This window comes from Phaenicophaeus curvirostris, chromosome 33, assembly GCF_032191515.1.
Source record: "Phaenicophaeus curvirostris isolate KB17595 chromosome 33, BPBGC_Pcur_1.0, whole genome shotgun sequence".
In the NCBI taxonomy this organism is placed as follows: Eukaryota; Metazoa; Chordata; class Aves; order Cuculiformes; family Cuculidae; genus Phaenicophaeus; species Phaenicophaeus curvirostris.
Window position 1 is genome coordinate 1,824,095 of NC_091424.1, and position 17,122 is coordinate 1,841,216.

General features: G+C 43.7%; 1 protein-coding gene across 1 annotated transcript in view; it reads right to left on the reverse strand.

Moving 5' to 3' along the window:
- SUPT16H (SPT16 homolog, facilitates chromatin remodeling subunit) overlaps nt 1-17,122 on the reverse strand; it is a 40,956-nt gene that overhangs the window by 14,702 nt on the left and 9,132 nt on the right. The window contains exons 7-17 of the mRNA XM_069879144.1: nt 15,594-15,766; nt 14,291-14,381; nt 14,134-14,207; nt 11,377-11,489; nt 10,811-10,876; nt 9,940-10,035; nt 6,619-6,734; nt 6,381-6,534; nt 5,471-5,598; nt 1,698-1,833; nt 1,495-1,621 (exon numbers count right to left, since the gene is read on the reverse strand). Of these exons, the coding sequence (XP_069735245.1) occupies nt 1,495-1,621; nt 1,698-1,833; nt 5,471-5,598; nt 6,381-6,534; nt 6,619-6,734; nt 9,940-10,035; nt 10,811-10,876; nt 11,377-11,489; nt 14,134-14,207; nt 14,291-14,381; nt 15,594-15,766 (1,274 nt within the window). The remainder of the gene's footprint in view (nt 1-1,494; nt 1,622-1,697; nt 1,834-5,470; nt 5,599-6,380; nt 6,535-6,618; nt 6,735-9,939; nt 10,036-10,810; nt 10,877-11,376; nt 11,490-14,133; nt 14,208-14,290; nt 14,382-15,593; nt 15,767-17,122) is intronic.

Sequence of the window (17,122 nt, forward strand, 5' to 3'; positions counted from 1 at the left end):
AGGAGGCCCCAAAAACCACTAGAAGAACCCATAAAACCTCTAGGAGACCCCATAAAACCTCGAGGAGACCCCATAAAACCTCAAGGAGACTCCATAAAACCTAGAGGAGACCTCATAAAACCACTAGAAAAACCCATAAAACCTCCTGGAGACCCCATAAAACCTCGAGGAGACCCCATAAAACCTCGAGGAGACCCCATAAAACCTCGAGGAGACCCCAAAAACCACTAGAAGAACCCATAAAACCTCGAGGAGACCCCATAAAACCTCAAGGAGACCCCATAAAACCTCGAGGAGACCCCAAAAAACCTCAAGGAGACCCCATAAAACCTTGAGGAGGCCCCAAAAAACCTCCAGGAGACCCCAAAAAGCATGAGAAGAACCCATAAAACCCCCTGGAGACCCCATAAAACCTCAAGGAGACCCCATAAAACCTCAAGGAGACCCCAAAAACCATGAGAAGAACCCATAAAACCTCGAGGAGACCCCAAAAACCACTAGAAGAACCCATAAAACTTCTAGAAGAACCCATAAAACCTCAAGGAGACCCCATAAAACCTCGAGGAGACCCCAAAAAGCATGAGAAGAACCCATAAAACCACTAGAAGAACCCATAAAACCTCGAGGAGACCCCATACAACCTCCTGGAGACCCCATAAAACCTTGAGGAAACATCTAAGATCTCAAGGAGGCCCCATAAAACCTCCTTGAGACCCCATAAAACCTCGAGGAGGCCCCAAAAAGCATGAGAAGAACCCATAAAACCACTAGAAGAACCCATAAAACCTCCTGGAGACCCCATAAAACCTCGAGGAGACCCCAAAAAGCATGAGAAGAACCCATAAAACCCCCTGGAGACCCCATAAAACCCCGAGGAGACCCCAAAAACCATGAGAAGAAACCATAAAACCACTAGAAGAACCCATAAAACCTCGAGGAGACCCCATAAAACCTCCTTGAGACCCCATAAAACCTCGAGAAGAACCCATAAAACCTCGAGGAGACCCCATAAAACCTTCTGGAGACCCCATAAAACCTCAAGGAGGCCCCAAAAAGCATGAGAAGAACCCATAAAACCTCCTGGAGACCCCATAAAACCTCGAGGAGACCCCATAAAACCTCAAGGAGACCCCATAAAACCTCAAGGAGACCCCATAAAACCTCCTTGAGACCCCATAAAACCTCGAGGAGAACCCATAAAACCTCGAGGAGACCCCATAAAACCTCGAGGAGACCCCAAAAACCATGAGAAGAAGCCATAAAACCACTAGAAGAACCCATAAAACCTCGAGGAGACCCCATAAAACCTCAAGGAGACCCCATAAAACCTCGAGGAGACCCCATAAAACCTCGAGGAGACCCCATAAAACCTCAAGGAGACCCCATAAAACCTCGAGGAGACCCCATAAAACCTTCTGGAGACCCCATAAAACCTCGAGGAGACCCCATAAGACCTCGAGGAGACCCCATAAAACCTCGAGGAGGTCCCGTTACCGTTGACGTGGGCCTCGAGCGAGCCCTGCATCCTCTTCTGCGCGATGTTGGGGCGGATGTAGAGGTCCTTGAGCTTGGGGTTGCTCCGGTTGAGGTTGATGACCAACGAGTCTTGCTTAACGATGCCCTGGAGGGGGGATGAGGAAGAGGTTGAGGAGGTCCCCGTGGAGGAGAAGACCTCGCGAGGGGGTCGGGGACCTCACCTCCTTCTCCTTCTCCTCGGCCTCGCGGGTCTTGTAGCGTTTCTGGACCTCCTTGATGATGCGGAAGGCGTTCTGGAGGTTGAGGGACGGCACCGTCTGCTCCCCCGGGGTCTTCATGTTGGAGGCGCGGTAGGTGCTGAGGGGACCAGGAGGACACGGGGACCTTCAGGGACCTCGGGGACGGGGCCTCGGAGCTTCAAAGGCCACCCCGAGGGCCTCGAGAGCCACCTCGAGGGCCTTGAGATCCATCAAAAGGTCCTTGAGATCCATCAAAAGGGTCTCAAGTTCCACCTCAAGGTCCTTGAGATCCATCAAAAGGCCTCGAGATCCATCAAAAGGGTCTCAGGTTCCACCTCAAGGTCCTTGAGATCCATCAAAAGGCCTCGAGGTCCATCAAAAGGGTCTTGAGATCCATCAAAAGGTCTCAAATTCCCACCCAAGGGCCTCGAGGTCCATCAAAAGGCCTCGAGGTCCATCAAAAGGGCCTCGAGGTCCATCAAAAGGGCCTCGAGGTCCATCGAAAGGCCTCGAGGTCCATCAAAAAGGTCTTGAGATCCATCAAAAGGTCTCAAATTCTCACCCCGAGGGCCTCAAGTTCCACCTCGAGGGCCTCGAGATCCATCAAAAGGTCTCAAATTCCACCTCAAGGGCCTCGAGATCCAACTCAAGGTCCTCGAGGTCCATCAAAAGGGTCTTGAGATCCATCAAAAGGGCCTCGAGGTCCATCAAAAGGGCCTCGAGGTCCATCAAAAGGTCTCAAATTCTCACCCCAAGGGCCTCAAGTTCCACCTCGAGGGCCTTGAGATCCATCAAAAGGCCTCGAGATCCATCAAAAGGTCTCAAATTCCACCTCGAGGGCCTCGAGATCCAACTCAAGGGCCTCGAGGTCCATCAAAAGGGCCTCGAGGTCCATCAAAAGGCCTCGAGGTCCATCAAAAGGGCCTCGAGGTCCATCAAAAGGGCCTCGAGGTCCATCAAAAGGGCCTCGAGGTCCATCAAAAGGGCCTCGAGGTCCATCAAAAGGGCCTCGAGGTCCATCAAAAGGGCCTCGAGGTCCATCAAAAGGGCCTCGAGGTCCATCAAAAGGGCCTCGAGGTCCATCAAAAGGCCTCGAGGTCCATCAAAAGGGCCTTGAGGTCCATCAAAAGGGTCTCGAGGTCCATCAAAAGGGCCTCGAGGTCCATCAAAAGGGCCTCGAGGTCCATCAAAAGGCCTCGAGGTCCACCAAAAGGGCCTTGAGATCCACCAAAAGGCCTCGAGAAGCAACCCGAGAGCCTCAGGTTCCACCTCAAGAACATCAAGATCCATCAAAAGGCCTCGAGATCCATCAAAAGGGCCTCAAAGTCCATCAAAAGGGCCTCAAAGTCCATCAAAAGGGCCTCAAAGTCCACCCCAAGGTTCTCAAGATCCAACTCAAGGTCCTTGAGATCCACCAAAAGGCCTCGAGAAGCAACCTGAGGGCCTCAAATTCCACCCCGAGGGCCTTAAGTTCCACCTCAAGGACCTCGAGATCCACCAAAAGGTCTCAAATTCCACCCCGAGAGCCTCAAGTTCCATCTCAAGGTCCTTGAGATCCATCAAAAGGTCTCAAATTCCCACCCAAGGGCCTTGAGATCCATCAAAAGGGTCTTGAGATCCATTAAAAGGCCTCGAGGTCCATCAAAAGGGCCTCGAGGTCCATCAAAAAGGTCTTGAGATCCATCAAAAGGTCTTGAGATCCATCAAAAGGCCTTGAGGTCCATCAAAAGGCCTCGAGGTCCACCCCGAGGACCTCAAGATCCATCCAAAGGTCTCAAATTCCCACCCGTGGTCCTCAAGGTCCACCCAGTTTTGGACTTTTTGGACAGAAATTGTCCAATTCTGGAATTTTCTGGAGAAAAATTGACCAATATTGGAGTTTTTTGGAGAGAAATTGGCCAATTTGGGAATTTTTTGAAGAGAAATTGGCCAATTTTGGAGTTTTCTGAAGAGAAATTGGCTGATTTTGGATTTTTTTCCAGAGAAATTGTCCGATTTCTGATTTTTTTCCAAAGAAATTGTCCAATTTCTCATTTTTTTGAAGAGAAATTGTCCAATTTCTGATTTTTTGACAAAGAAATTGTCCAATTTCTCATTTTTTTGAAGAGAAATTGTCCAATTTCTGATTTTTTGACAAAGAAATTGTCCAATTTCTCATTTTTTTGAAGAGAAATTGGCCAATTTCTAATTTTTTTGAAGAGAAATTGGCCAATTTCTGAATTTTTCCAGAGAAATTGTCCAATTTCTCATTTTTTCCAGAGAAATTGTCCAATTCCTGATTTTTTTGAAGAGAAATTGGCCAATTCTGGATTTTTTTTCCAGAAAAATTGTCCAATTTCTGACTTTTTTTAATAGAAATTGTCCAATTTCTCTGAATTTTTGAAGAGAAATTGTCCAATTTCTCATTTTTTTGAAGAGAAATTGTCCAATTTCTGATTTTTTCCAGAGAAATAGTCCAATTCCTGAATTTTTTGAAGAGAAATTGTCCAATTCCTGAATTTTTGAAGAAAAATTGTCCAATTTCTAATTTTTTTGAAGAGAAATTGGCCAATTCTGGATTTTATTCCAGAGAAATTGTCCGATTTCTGATTTTTTTCCAAAGAAATTGTCCAATTTCTCATTTTTTTGAAGAGAAATTGTCCAATTCCTGATTTTTTTGAAGAGAAAATGTCCAATTTCTAATTTTTTTGAAGAGAAATTGTCCAAGTTCTCATTTTTTTGAAGAGAAATTGGCCAATTCTGGATTTTTTTCCAGAAAAATTGTCCAATTTCTGACTTTTTTTAATAGAAATTGTCCAATTTCTCATTTTTTTTTGAAGAGAAATTGTCCAATTTCTCATTTTTTTTGAAGAGAAATTGTCCAATTCTGGATTTTTTTCCAGAGAAATTGTCCAATTTCTATTTTTTTGAAGAGAAATCGTCCGATTTTGGAATTTTCTGGAGAGAAATTGGCTGATTTTGGAATTTTTTTCCAGAGAAATTGTCCAATTTCTGACTTTTTTGAAGAGAAATTGTCTAATTTCTATTTTTCTGAAGAGAAATCATCCGATTTTGGAATTTTCTGGAGAGAAATTGGCTGATTTTGGAATTTCTCAGACAAAAATTGCCCAATTTTGGAATTTCTTGAAGAAAAATTGTCCAATTCCTGATTTTTTGAAGAGAAATTGTCCAATTTCTGATTTTTGAGGAGAAATCGTCCGATTTTTGAATTTTTCCCAGAGAAAATGGCCAATTTCTGATTTTTTTTAAGAGAAATCATCCAATTTTGGAATTTTCTGGAGAGAAATTGGCTGATTTTCGAATTTTTCCCAGAGAAATTGGCCAATTTCTGAATTTTTTGAGGAGAAATCATCCGATTTTGGAATTTCCTGGAGAGAAATCGTCCAATTTTGGAATTTCTCAGACAAAAATTGCCCAATTTTGCAACTTTTTGAGGACAAATTGTCCAATTTCTGATTTTTTTGAAGAGAAACTGTCCAATTTTGGAATTTTTGGTGGAAAAAAGGCCGATTTTGGCTAAAATTCACCTAAAATTTCAATTTTTCAGAGAAAAACGACCCAATCGTGGAATTTTTTAACGAAAAATTGACAATTTGTGGACTTTCTCGCCCAGAAACGGGTCAAATTTGGGACTTTTCTCCTCAAATTCCCCCCAAACTCCTCAAATTCCACCTTATTCGCTCCAAATTTTCCAATTTTCTCCTCAAATCCCACCCCAAGTCCTCAAAGTCCCCCCCGGGGCCCTCGTGTCTCACATCTCCTTGACGAAGGTGGCCTCGGGGTTGGGGAAGATGTTGCCCTCGTTGCGGCCCAGGGCGCTGCCGGGGCAGTAGAAGTTGATGCGGAGGTAGGTGTAGTCGCCTTCCACGGACATGCTGATGTTCTGGGGGGGCAGGAGAAGACACGGGGACCTCAAAACCCACCTCGGAGGGGAGGTGGAACCTCAAAAACCACCTCGAAGGGGAGGTGGAACCTCAAAACCACCTCAGAAAGAGCCTCAAAACCACCTCAAAGGGAGGTAGAACCTCAAAAACCACCTCGAAGGGGAGGGAGAACCTCAAAAACCACCTCGAAGGGGAGGGAGAACCTCCAAAACCACCTCGAAATGGAGGTAGAACCTCAAAACCACCTCAGATAGAGCCTCAAAACCACCTCGAAGGGAGGTAGAACCTCAAAAACCACCTCAAAATGGAGGTAGAACCTCAAAATCACCTCAGATTGAGCCTCAAAACCATCTCAAAGGGAGGTAGAACCTCAAAAACCACCTCGAAATGGAGGGAGAACCTCAAAACTACCTCAGATTGAGCTTCAAAACCACCTCGAAGGGAGGTAGAACCTCAAAAACCACCTCGAAGGGGAGGGAGAACCTCAAAAACGACCTCGAAGGGGAGGTAGAACCTCAAAATCACCTCAGATTGAGCTTCAAAACCACCTCGAAGGGAGGTAGAACCTCAAAAACCACCTCGAAGGGGAGGAAGAACCTCAAAAACCACCTCGAAATGGAGGTAGAACCTCAAAAACGACCTCAAAGGGGAGGTAGAACCTCAAAACTACCTCAGATAGAGCTTCAAAACCACCTCGAAGGGAGGTAGAACCTCCAAAACCACCTCGAAATGGAGATTTCGAGGAGGGCAGAGGTTGAGAAGAGGTCCTAGAGGTCCCCACCTTGATGGTGGCGATGTGGAAGGGGGTGGCGATGCCGAAGACGGGCATGATGACCGTCTCGTACTTCTTGTCGATGTAGATCTTCATCTCGCGGATGTGGGGCTCCTTGGGCATCAGCGCCGGGTTCTTGTAGGAGATGTTGGACTTGCGAGCCCTGAGGGGGGGGAGGAGAAGGAGGTGGAGGACCTCTCGGGGTGGGAGGAGGTCCTCAAAGAGGTGGGGAAGGGGGGGGAGTTACTTCTGGATCTGCTGCTCCCCCTTCTGCTCGGTGAGGCGGCGGCGAGCTTCTTCGTTGAGTTGGGTGGCCAACTCCTTCTGGTGGGCCCGGCGCTTCTCCTCGGCCGTCAGCTCGTTCTAGGGGGGGGACGGGGAGGGCCGGGAGGCGTCAAGGAGGACCTCGAGGGCCACCCAGGGGCTCGAAATCCACTCGAAGGGCCACTAGATCCACCTAAAGTCCCTCTAGATGCACCTCAAGTCCCTCTAGATGCACCTCAAGTCCCTCTAGATGCACCTCAAGTCCCTCTAGATGCACCTCAAGTCCCTCTAGATGCACCTCAAGTCCCTCTAGATGCACCTCAAGTCCCTCTAGATGCACCTCAAGTCCCTCTAGATGCACCTCAAGTCCCTCTAGATGCACCTCAAGTCCCTCTAGATGCACCTCAAGTCCCTCTAGATGCACCTCAAGTCCCTCTAGATGCACCTCAAGTCCCTCTAGATGCACCTCAAGTCCCTCTAGATGCACCTAAAGTCCCTCTAGATGCACCTAAAGTCCCTCTAGATGCACCTAAAGTCCCTCTAGATGCACCTAAAGTCCCTCTAGATGCACCTAAAGTCCCTCTAGATGCACCTGAAGTCCCTCTAGATGCACCTAAAGTCCCACTAGATGCACCTAAAGTCCCACTAGATCCACCTAAAGTCCCACTAGATCCACCTAAAGTCCCACTAGATCCACCTAAAGTCCCACTAGATCCACCTAAAGTCCCTCTAGATGCACCTAAAGTCCCTCTAGATGCACCTAAAGTCCCACTAGATGCACCTAAAGTGCCAGCAGAGGCACCTAAAGTCCCTCTAGATGCACCTAAAGTCCCTCTAGATGCACCTAAAGTCCCTCTAGATGCACCTCAAGTCCCTCTAGATGCACCTCAAGTCCCTCTAGATGCACCTCAAGTCCCTCTAGATGCACCTCAAGTCCCTCTAGATGCACCTCAAGTCCCTCTAGATGCACCTCAAGTCCCTCTAGATGCACCTCAAGTCCCTCTAGATGCACCTAAAGTCCCTCTAGATGCACCTGAAGTCCCTCTAGATGCACCTAAAGTCCCTCTAGATGCACCTAAAGTCCCACTAGATCCACCTAAAGTCCCACTAGATCCACCTAAAGTCCCACTAGATCCACCTAAAGTCCCACTAGATCCACCTAAAGTCCCACTAGATCCACCTAAAGTCCCTCTAGATGCACCTAAAGTCCCTCTAGATGCACCTAAAGTCCCATTAGATGCACCTAAAGTCCCACTAGATGCACCTAAAGTGCCAGCAGAGGCACCTAAAGTCCCTCTAGATGCACCTAAAGTCCCTCTAGATCCACCTAAAGTCCCTCTAGATGCACCTAAAGTCCCTCTAGATGCACCTAAAGTCCCTCTAGATCCACCTAAAGTCCCTCTAGATGCACCTAAAGTCCCTCTAGATGCACCTAAAGTCCCTCTAGATGCACCTAAAGTCCCTCTAGATCCACCTAAAGTCCCTCTAGATGCACCCAAAACCATGAAATCCACCCCAAATCCCTCAAATCCACCAAAAATTCCAGAAATTTGACCCCAAATCCCTCAAATTGGTCCCAAAGTCCCTCATATGGACCCAAAATCCCTCAAATTGACCCCAAAATCCTTCAAATCCACCCCAAATCCCTCAAATTGACCCCAAAATTCCATCAAATTGACCCCAAATCCCATCAAATCCACCAAAAATTCCAGAAATTTGACCCAAAATCCCAGAAATTTGACCCCAAATCCCTCAAATTGGTCCCAAAGTCCCTCAATCTGACCCCAAATCCCTCAAATCGACCCAAAATTCCATCGAATCGACCCCAAAATTCCATCAAACCCACCAAAAATCCCTCAAATTTGACCCCAAATCCTTAAAATTTGACCCAAAATCCCTCAAATTGACCCAAAATTCCATCAAATCCACCTAAAGTCCCTCTAGATGCACCTAAAGTCCCACCAGATGCACCCAAAACCATGAAATCCACCCAAAATCCCTCAAATTGACCCCAAAGTCCCTCAAATTGACCCCAAAATTCCACTGAATCCACCAAAAATTCCAGAAATTTGACCCAAAATCCCTCAAATCCACCAAAAATCCCAGAAATTTAACCCAAAGTCCCTCAAATTGACCCAAAACCCCTCAAATTGACCCAAAATTCCATCAAACCCACCAAAAATCCCAGAAATAGCCCCCAAATCCCTCAAATTTCACCCAAAATCCCTCAAACCCACCAAAAATCCCAGAGATTTCACCCAAAATCCCAGAAATTTGACCCCAAATCCCAGAAATTTGACCCCAAATCCCTCAAAATCCACCCAAAATCCCAGAAATTTCACCCCAAATCCCAGAAATTTCACCCCAAATCCCTCAAATCCACCCCAAACCCCAGAAATTTGACCCCAAATCCCAAAAATTTCACCCCAAATCCCAGAAATTTCACCCCAAATCCCTCAAATCCACCCCAAACCCCAGAAATTTGACCCCAAATCCCAAAAATTTCACCCAAAATCCCAGAAATTTGACCCGAAATCCCTCAAACCCACCAAAAATGCAGAAATTTGACCCCAAACCCCTCAAACCGACCAAAAATCCCAGAAATTTCACCCAAAATCCCAGAAATTGCCCCAAAATCCCAGAAATTTGACCCAAAATCCCTCAAATTGACCCCAAGCCCCTCAAACTGACCAAAAATCCCAGAAATTTCACCCAAAATCCCAGAAATTGCCCCAAAATCCCAGAAATTTGACCCAAAATCCCAGAAATTTGACCCAAAATCCCTCAAACCCACCAAAATGCAGAAATTTGACCCCAAACCCCTCAAACCGACCAAAAATCCCAGAAATTTCACCCAAAATCCCAGAAATTTGACCCAAAATCTCTCAAACCCACCAAAAATCCCAGAAATTTGACCCCAAACCCCAGAAATTTCACCCCAAATACCAGAAATTTGATCCAAAAATCCCACAAATTTCACCCAAAATCCTCAAATCCACCAAAAATCCCTCAAATTGGACCCCAAATCCCAGAAACTTCACCCCAAATCCCAGAAATTTCACCCCAAATCCCAGAAATTTCACCCCAAATCCCTCAAACCCACCAAAAATCCCAGAAATTTGACCCCAAGTCCCAGAAATTTGACCCCAAATCCCCCAAATTGACCCCAAATCCCAGAAATTTGACGCCAAATCCCAGAAATTTCACCCCAAATCCCAGAAATTTGACCCCAAATCCCTCAAATTGACCCCAAATCCCAGGAATTTGCCCCCCAATCCCAGGAATTTGCCCCCAGTTCCCTGACCCGCGTCCTCTCGGTGAGCAGAGCCGCCCGGGAGCTGCGTCCCAGAAGATCTTCGGCTTCGTCCTTCTCCGCTTCTTCCTCCTCCTCGTCCTCGTTCTTCATTTTTCCGGAGCCAAAACCCACAAAAACGAGGAATTTGAAAGGTCCGCGAGGCCCAAAGCCGAGGAATTTTCCCCAAATTTGAGGAATTTCCCCAAATTTTAAGAATTTTCCCCAAATTTTGAAGAATTTTCCCCAAATTTTGAAGAATTTTCCACAAATTTTGAAGAATTTTCCCCAAATTTTGAGGAATTTTCCCCAAATTTTGAGGAATTTTCCCCAAATTTTGAGGAATTTTCCCCAAATTTGAAGAATTTTCCCCAAATTTTGAAGATTTTCCCCCAAACTTTGAGGATTTTCCCCCAAACTTTGAGGATTTTCCCCCAAACTTTGAGGATTTTCCCCAAACTTTGAGGATTTTCCCCAAATTTTGAGGATTTTCCCCAAATTTTGAGACTTTTCCCCAAACTTTGAGGAATTTCCCCCCAACTTTGAGGAATTTCCCCCCAACTTTGAGGAATTTCCCCCCAACTTTGAGGAATTTCCCCCCAACTTTGAGGAATTTCCCCCAAAATTTGAGGAATTTCCCCCAAAATTTGAGGAATTTCCCCCAAATTTTGAGGAATTTCCCCAAATTTTAGGAATTTCCCCCAAATTTTGAGGAATTTCCCCCAAATTTTGAAGATTTTCCCCCAAGTTTTGAGGAATTTCCCCCAAATATTGAGGAATTTCCCCCAAATTTTGAGGAATTTTCCCAAAATTTGAAGAATTTCCCCCAAATTTTGAGGAATTTTCCCTCAAAATCCATTTCCCTTGGAATTTTCCAGCTCACCTTGAGGAAGATGCCGACGTTCTTCACCTTCTTCTTCACGGAAGTGAGGACGACGGCCGGACCTTCCTGCAAAATTAAGAGGTGGGGTGGGATTTTGAGGAGAAAAATGGAGATTTTGGGTTTCCTGGAGGTCCTGGAGCTTCTCCGGGAGGTCCCTGAGATCCTAGAGGTTCTCCAGGAGGACCCAGAGGTTCTCCAGGAGGTCCTAGAGGTTCTCCAGGAGGTCCTAGAGGTTCTCCAGGAGGTCCTAGAGGTTCTCCAGGAGGTCCTAGAGGTTCTCCAGGAGGTCCTAGAGGTTCTCCAGGAGGTCCTAGAGGTTCTCCAGGAGGTCCTAGAGGTTCTCCAGGAGGCCCCAGAGGTTCTCCAGGAGGATCCTAGAGGTCCAGGAGGACCCAGAGCTTCTCCAGGAGGATCCTAGAGGTCCAGGAGGACCCAGAGCTTCTCCAGGAGGACCAAGAGGTCCTAGAGGTTCTCCAGGAGGATCCTAGAGGTCCAGGAGGCCCCAGAGCTTCTCCAGGAGGACCAAGAGGTCCTAGAGGTTCTCCAGGAGGTCCCAGAGGTCCCACCTCGTCCACCAGGACGGTGTCTCCGATGAACATGGCGTAAGTTCTCTCCTCGGGCTTCTTCCCTTCCTTGTTGGGGAGGTCGGAGAAGCCCACGTTGACGCTGAAAACCATCCCTGCAGGAGGAAAAAAAAGAGGATTTTGGGGGAAAAACCAAAAATTTTGGGGAAGAAATGAGAATTTGGGGGAAAAAATGAAATTTTGGAGGAAAAAATGAAAATTTGGGAGGAGAAAATGAGAATTTTGGGGGCCAAGATGAAATTTTGGAGGAAAAAATGAAATTTTGGAGGAAAAAATGAAATTTTGGAGGAAAAAATGAAATTTTGGAGGAAAAAATGAAATTTTGGAGGAAAAAATGAAAATTTCGGAGGGAAAAATGAGAGTTTTGGGGGCCAAGATGGAATTTGGGGGGGGGGGAAATGAAAATTTGGAGGGGAAAAATGAAAATTTGGGGGGGAAAAATGAAAATTTGGGGGGAGAAAAATGAAAATTTGGGGGGAGAAAAATGAAAATTTGGGGGGAGAAAATGAAAATTTGGGAGGAAAAACCAAGAATTTTGGGGGCCAAGATGAAATTTTGGAGGAAAAAATGAAAATTTGGGAGGAAAAAATGAGAATTTTGGGGGCCAAGATGAAATTTGTGGGGAGAAAATGAAAATTTGGGAGGGAAAACCAAGAATTTTGGGGGCCAAGATGAAATTTTGGAGGAGAAAATGAAAATTTGGGAGGAGAAAATGAGAATTTTGGGGGCCAAGATGGAATTTGGGAGGAAAAAACGAGAATTTTGGGGGCCAAGATGAAATTTTGGAGGAAAAAATGAAAATTTGGGAGGGAAAAATGAGAATTTTGGGGGCCAAGATGGAATTTGGGGGGGAAAAAGGAAAATTTGGGGGGAGAAAAGGAAAATTTAGAAAAAAAAAAAATGAAAAAGGAAAAAGCCCCAGAATTTTAGGTGGTAAGAAAAAATTTAGAGTAAAAAAGGAGAATTTTGAAGGAGAAAAAAGGAATTTTGGGTGGTGGGGTGAAATTTTTTGGGGAAAAAGACCAATTTTTTGGGGAAAAAGACCAATTTGGGGGGGTAGGAGGAAATTTTTGAGGAAAAGGAGAAATTTTGGGGTGGTAGGAGGAAACTTTTTGGGAAAAAGAGCAAATTTGGGGTGGTAGGAGAAATTTTTTGAGGAAAAAGAAATTTTGGGGTGGTAGGAGAAAATTTTGGGGGAGAAAAAGCAATTTTGGGGTGATAGGATAAAATTTTTGAGGAAAAAGAGAAATTTTGGGGTGGTTGGAGGAAATTTTGGGGGAGAAAAAGCAATTTTGGGGTGATAGGATGAAATTTTTGAGGAAAAAGAGAAATTTTGGGGTGGTAGGAGGAAATTTTTGAGGAAAAAGAGAAATTCTGGGGCGGTAGGATGAAATTTTGGATGAAAATCAGAAATTTGGGGTGAAAAAGGGGAATTTTGGGGTGAAAATTAGAAATTTGAGGTGAAAATGGAGAATTTTGGAGTGAAAACCGCAAATTTGAGGTGAAAATGGGGAATTTTGGAGGAGAAAAGGAGAATTTTGAGTGTCAGGATGAAACTCAAGGTAGAAAAAGATAATTTAGAAATTCTGGGACAAAATTTTAAGTGAGAATGGGGAATTTTGGAGGAAAAAGCTCAATTTTGGGGGGAAAAAGACCAATTTGGGGGTTCCAGGATGAAATTTAGGGAGAAAACCAGGGAATTTGGGGTGAAAATGTGGAATTTTAGGGGGAAAATGGGAAATTTTGGGGTGGAAGGAGAAAATTTTTGAGGAAAAGGAGAAATTTTGGGGGGGAAAAAGTGGAATTTGGGGGGAAAAAGGGAATTTTGGGGGGGAAAAAGGGGAATTTGGGGGGGAAAAAGGGGAATTTGGGGGGGAAAAAAGAAAATAATTTTGGGGGGAGAAAAGGTGAAATTTTTGGGAGAGAAAAAAGAAATTTTGGGGGGAGAAAATGCAAAATTTTTGGGGGAGAAAAAAAAATTTTGGGGGGAGAAAACGAGAATTTGAAATTCTGGGGGAAAGAGGCCAAATTTTGGGGGGAAAGAGGCCAAATTTTGGGGGGAGAAAAGAAAAGAATTTTGGGGGGAGAAAAGAAAAGAATTTTGGGGGGAGAAAAGAATTTTGGGGGGAGAAAAAAGAATTTTGGGGGGAGAAAAGGTGAAATTTTGGGGGAGAAAAGGTGAAATTTTGGGGGAGAAAAGGTGAAATTTTGGGGGGAGAAAAAAAAAAATTTTGGGGGGAGAAAAGAAAAAAATTCAGGGGGAGAAAATGAGAATTTGAAATTCTGGGGGAAAGAGGCCAAATTTTGGGGGGGAAGGTCAAATTTTGGGGGGAAAAAGCAGAATTTTGGGGGGAAAAGCAGAATTTTGGGGGGAGAAAAGAAAAGAATTTTGGGGGGAGAAAAGGTGAAATTTTGGGGGAGAAAAGGTGAAATTTTGGGAGAGAAAAAAAGAAATTTTGGGGGGAGAAAATGCAAAATTTTTGGGGGAGAAAAGAAAAAAATTTTGGGGGGAGAAAAGAAAAAAATTCGGGGGGAGAAAACGAGAATTTGAAATTCTGGGGGAAAGAGGCCAAATTTTGGGGGAAAAAGCAGAATTTGGGGAGGAAAAAGCAGAATTTGGGGGGGAAAAAGCAGAATTTGGGGGGGAAAAAGCAGAATTTGGGGGGGAAAAAGCAGAATTTGGGGGGGAAAAAGCAGAATTTGGGGGGGAAAAAGCAGAATTTTGGGGTTGCTCCTCACCCTTCTTGAGGCGCTGCTGGTTCTTGCTGTTGATGACGAGGGAGCCCTCGCGGAACTCGATGCCCATGGCGAAGCTGGGGAGGAGGCGCCGTGAGGAAAAGCCGCAAATTCCTCCTGGAATTTCTCCCCCCGAGCCCCCGAAATCGCAATTTCTCACCCCAAATTCTTGGTGATTTTGCTCAGCAACTCGGGTTTTTGCTTCTTGACCAGGTCCATGACGGCCCCGTAGACGTCGCAGAGCTTGGTGCCTGCAAGGAGCTCAAGATTGTCCTCAAATTCTACTAAAAATTCTGAAATTCCACTTAAAAAGGCTGAAATTTCACTAAAAATTCTGAAATTCCACACAAAAAGGCTGAAATTCCACCCAAAAAGCTCAAATTCCACCGAAAAAGCTCAAATTCCACCGAAAATCCCCAATTTCCAACCCAAAATCCCCAATTTCCAACCCAAAATCCCCAATTTCCAACCCAAAATCCCCAATTTCCAACCCAAAATCCCCAATTTCCACCTCCGAGCCCCCAAAAATCCACCTCGAGGCACCAAATTTCCGCCTCGAGGCCCCAAAATTCTACCTAAAAGCCTCAAATTCCCCCTTATTCCCTCCAAATCTTCACTTTTTCTCCTTAAATTCCCCCCAAACTCCTCAAATTCCCCCTAATTCCCTCCAAATTTCCCTCAAATTCCCTCCAAATTTCCCTCAAATTCCCTCCAAATTTCCCTCAAATTCCCCCAAAACTCCTCAAATTCCCCCAAAACTCCTCAAATTCCCCTCAAACTCCTCAAATTCCCCTCAAACTCCTCAAATTCCACTTTATTCCCTCCAAATTTTCACATTTTCTCCTCAAATTCCATTCAAACTCCTCAAATTCCACCTTATTCCCTCCAAATCTTCACATTTGCTCCTCAAATTCCCCTCATACTCCTCAAATTCCACCTTATTCCCTCCAAATTTTCAATTTTCTCCTCCAATTCCTCCTTATTCCCTCCAAATTTTCAATTTTCTCCTCCAATTCCTCCTTATTCCCTCCAAATTTTCAATTTTCTCCTCAAATTCCTCCTTATTCCCTCCAAATTTTCAATTTTCTCCTCGAATTCCTCCTTATTCCCTCCAAATTTTCAATTTTCTCCTCCAATTCCTCCTTATTCCCTCCAAATTTTCAATTTTCTCCTCCAATTCCACCCCATTCCCTCCAAATTTTCAATTTTCTCCTCCAAATTTTCAATTTTCTCCTCCAATTCCTCCTTATTCCCTCCAAATTTTCAATTTTCTCCTCCAAATTTTCAATTTTCTCCTCCAATTCCACTCCATTCCCTCCAAATTTTCAATTTTCTCCTCCAATTTCACCCCCTTCCCTCCAAATTTTCCATTTTCTCCTCCAAATTTTCAATTTTCTCCTCCAAATTCCCCCTTTTTCCTTCCAAATTTCCGCGTTTTCGGCGCGGGAGCCGCGGACTCTCACCGTGCCGCATCTCCTTGAGGAGCTCGTCCTGGAGCTGGAGGAGGAAGGCGTAGTGCTCCTGCATCTCCTGGGGCGGGTCCACCAGCAGGGTCCTCACCAGGTTGGAGCAGTAGGACTTGTAGCGGATGCCCATGGCGCACGTGATGGCCCCGAAGTGCATGTGGTTCTTGTCGCTGCGATTGCACGGACAGAAAGCGGAAAATCCGGGAATTTTGACATGAAAAATCAATCAATTCGGGAATTTTGACACAAAAAATCAACCAATTTGGGAATTTTTACACAAAAAATTAATCAATTTGGGAATTTTTACACAAAAATCAGCCAAATTGGGAATTTTTACATGAAAAATCAATCAATTTGGGAATTTTTACATGAAAAATCAATCAATTTGGGAATTTTTACATGAAAAATCGTGCAATTGGGGAATTTTTACATGAAAAAACAATCAATTTGGGAATTTTTACATGAAAAATCAACCAAATTGGGAATTTTTACATTAAAAATCAATCAATTTGGGAATTTTTACATTAAAAATCAATCAATTGGGGAATTTTTACACGAAAAATCAATAAATTTGGGAATTTTTACATGAAAAATGGGCCAATTGGGGAATTTTTACATGAAAAAACAATCAATTTGGGAATTTTTACATGAAAAATCAACCAATTCAGAATTTTTACATGAAAAATCGGCCAATTTGGGAATTTTTATACAAAAAAAATCAATCAATCTGGGAATTTTTACACAAAAATCAGCCAATTGGGGAATTTTTACATGAAAAATCAATTTGGGAATTTTTACATGAAAAATCAATCAATTTGGGAATTTTTACATGAAAAATAAACCAATTTGGGAATTTTTACATGAAAAATCAATCAATTTGGGAATTTTTACATGAAAAATTGGGCAATTTGGGAATTTTTACATGAAAAATTGGGCAATTTGGGAATTTTTACATGAAAAATCAATCAATTGGGGAATTTTTACACAAAAAATCAACCAAATTGGGAATTTTTACACAGAAAAACAATCAATTTGGGAATTTTTACATGAAAAACTGGGCAATTTGGGAATTTTTACATGAAAAAACAATCAATTTGGGAATTTTTACATGAAAAATTAATCAATTTGGGAATTTTTACATGAAAAATCAATCAATTTGGGAATTTTTACATGAAAAATCGGCCAATTTGGGAATTTTTACACGAAAAATCAACCAAATTGGGAATTTTTACACAAAAAAATCAATCAATTTGGGAATTTTTACATGAAAAATCAGCCAATTTGGGAATTTTTATACAAAAAAATCAATCAATCTGGGAAATTTTACACAAAAATCAGCCAATTGGGGAATTTTTACATGAAAAATCGGCCAATTTGGGAATTTTTATATGAAAAATCAGGCAATTTGGGAATTTTTACACAAAAAATCAACCAATTTGGGAATTTTTACATGAAAAAACAATCAATTTGGGAATTTTTACACGAAAAATCAATCAATTTGGGAATTTTTACACAAAAATCAGCCA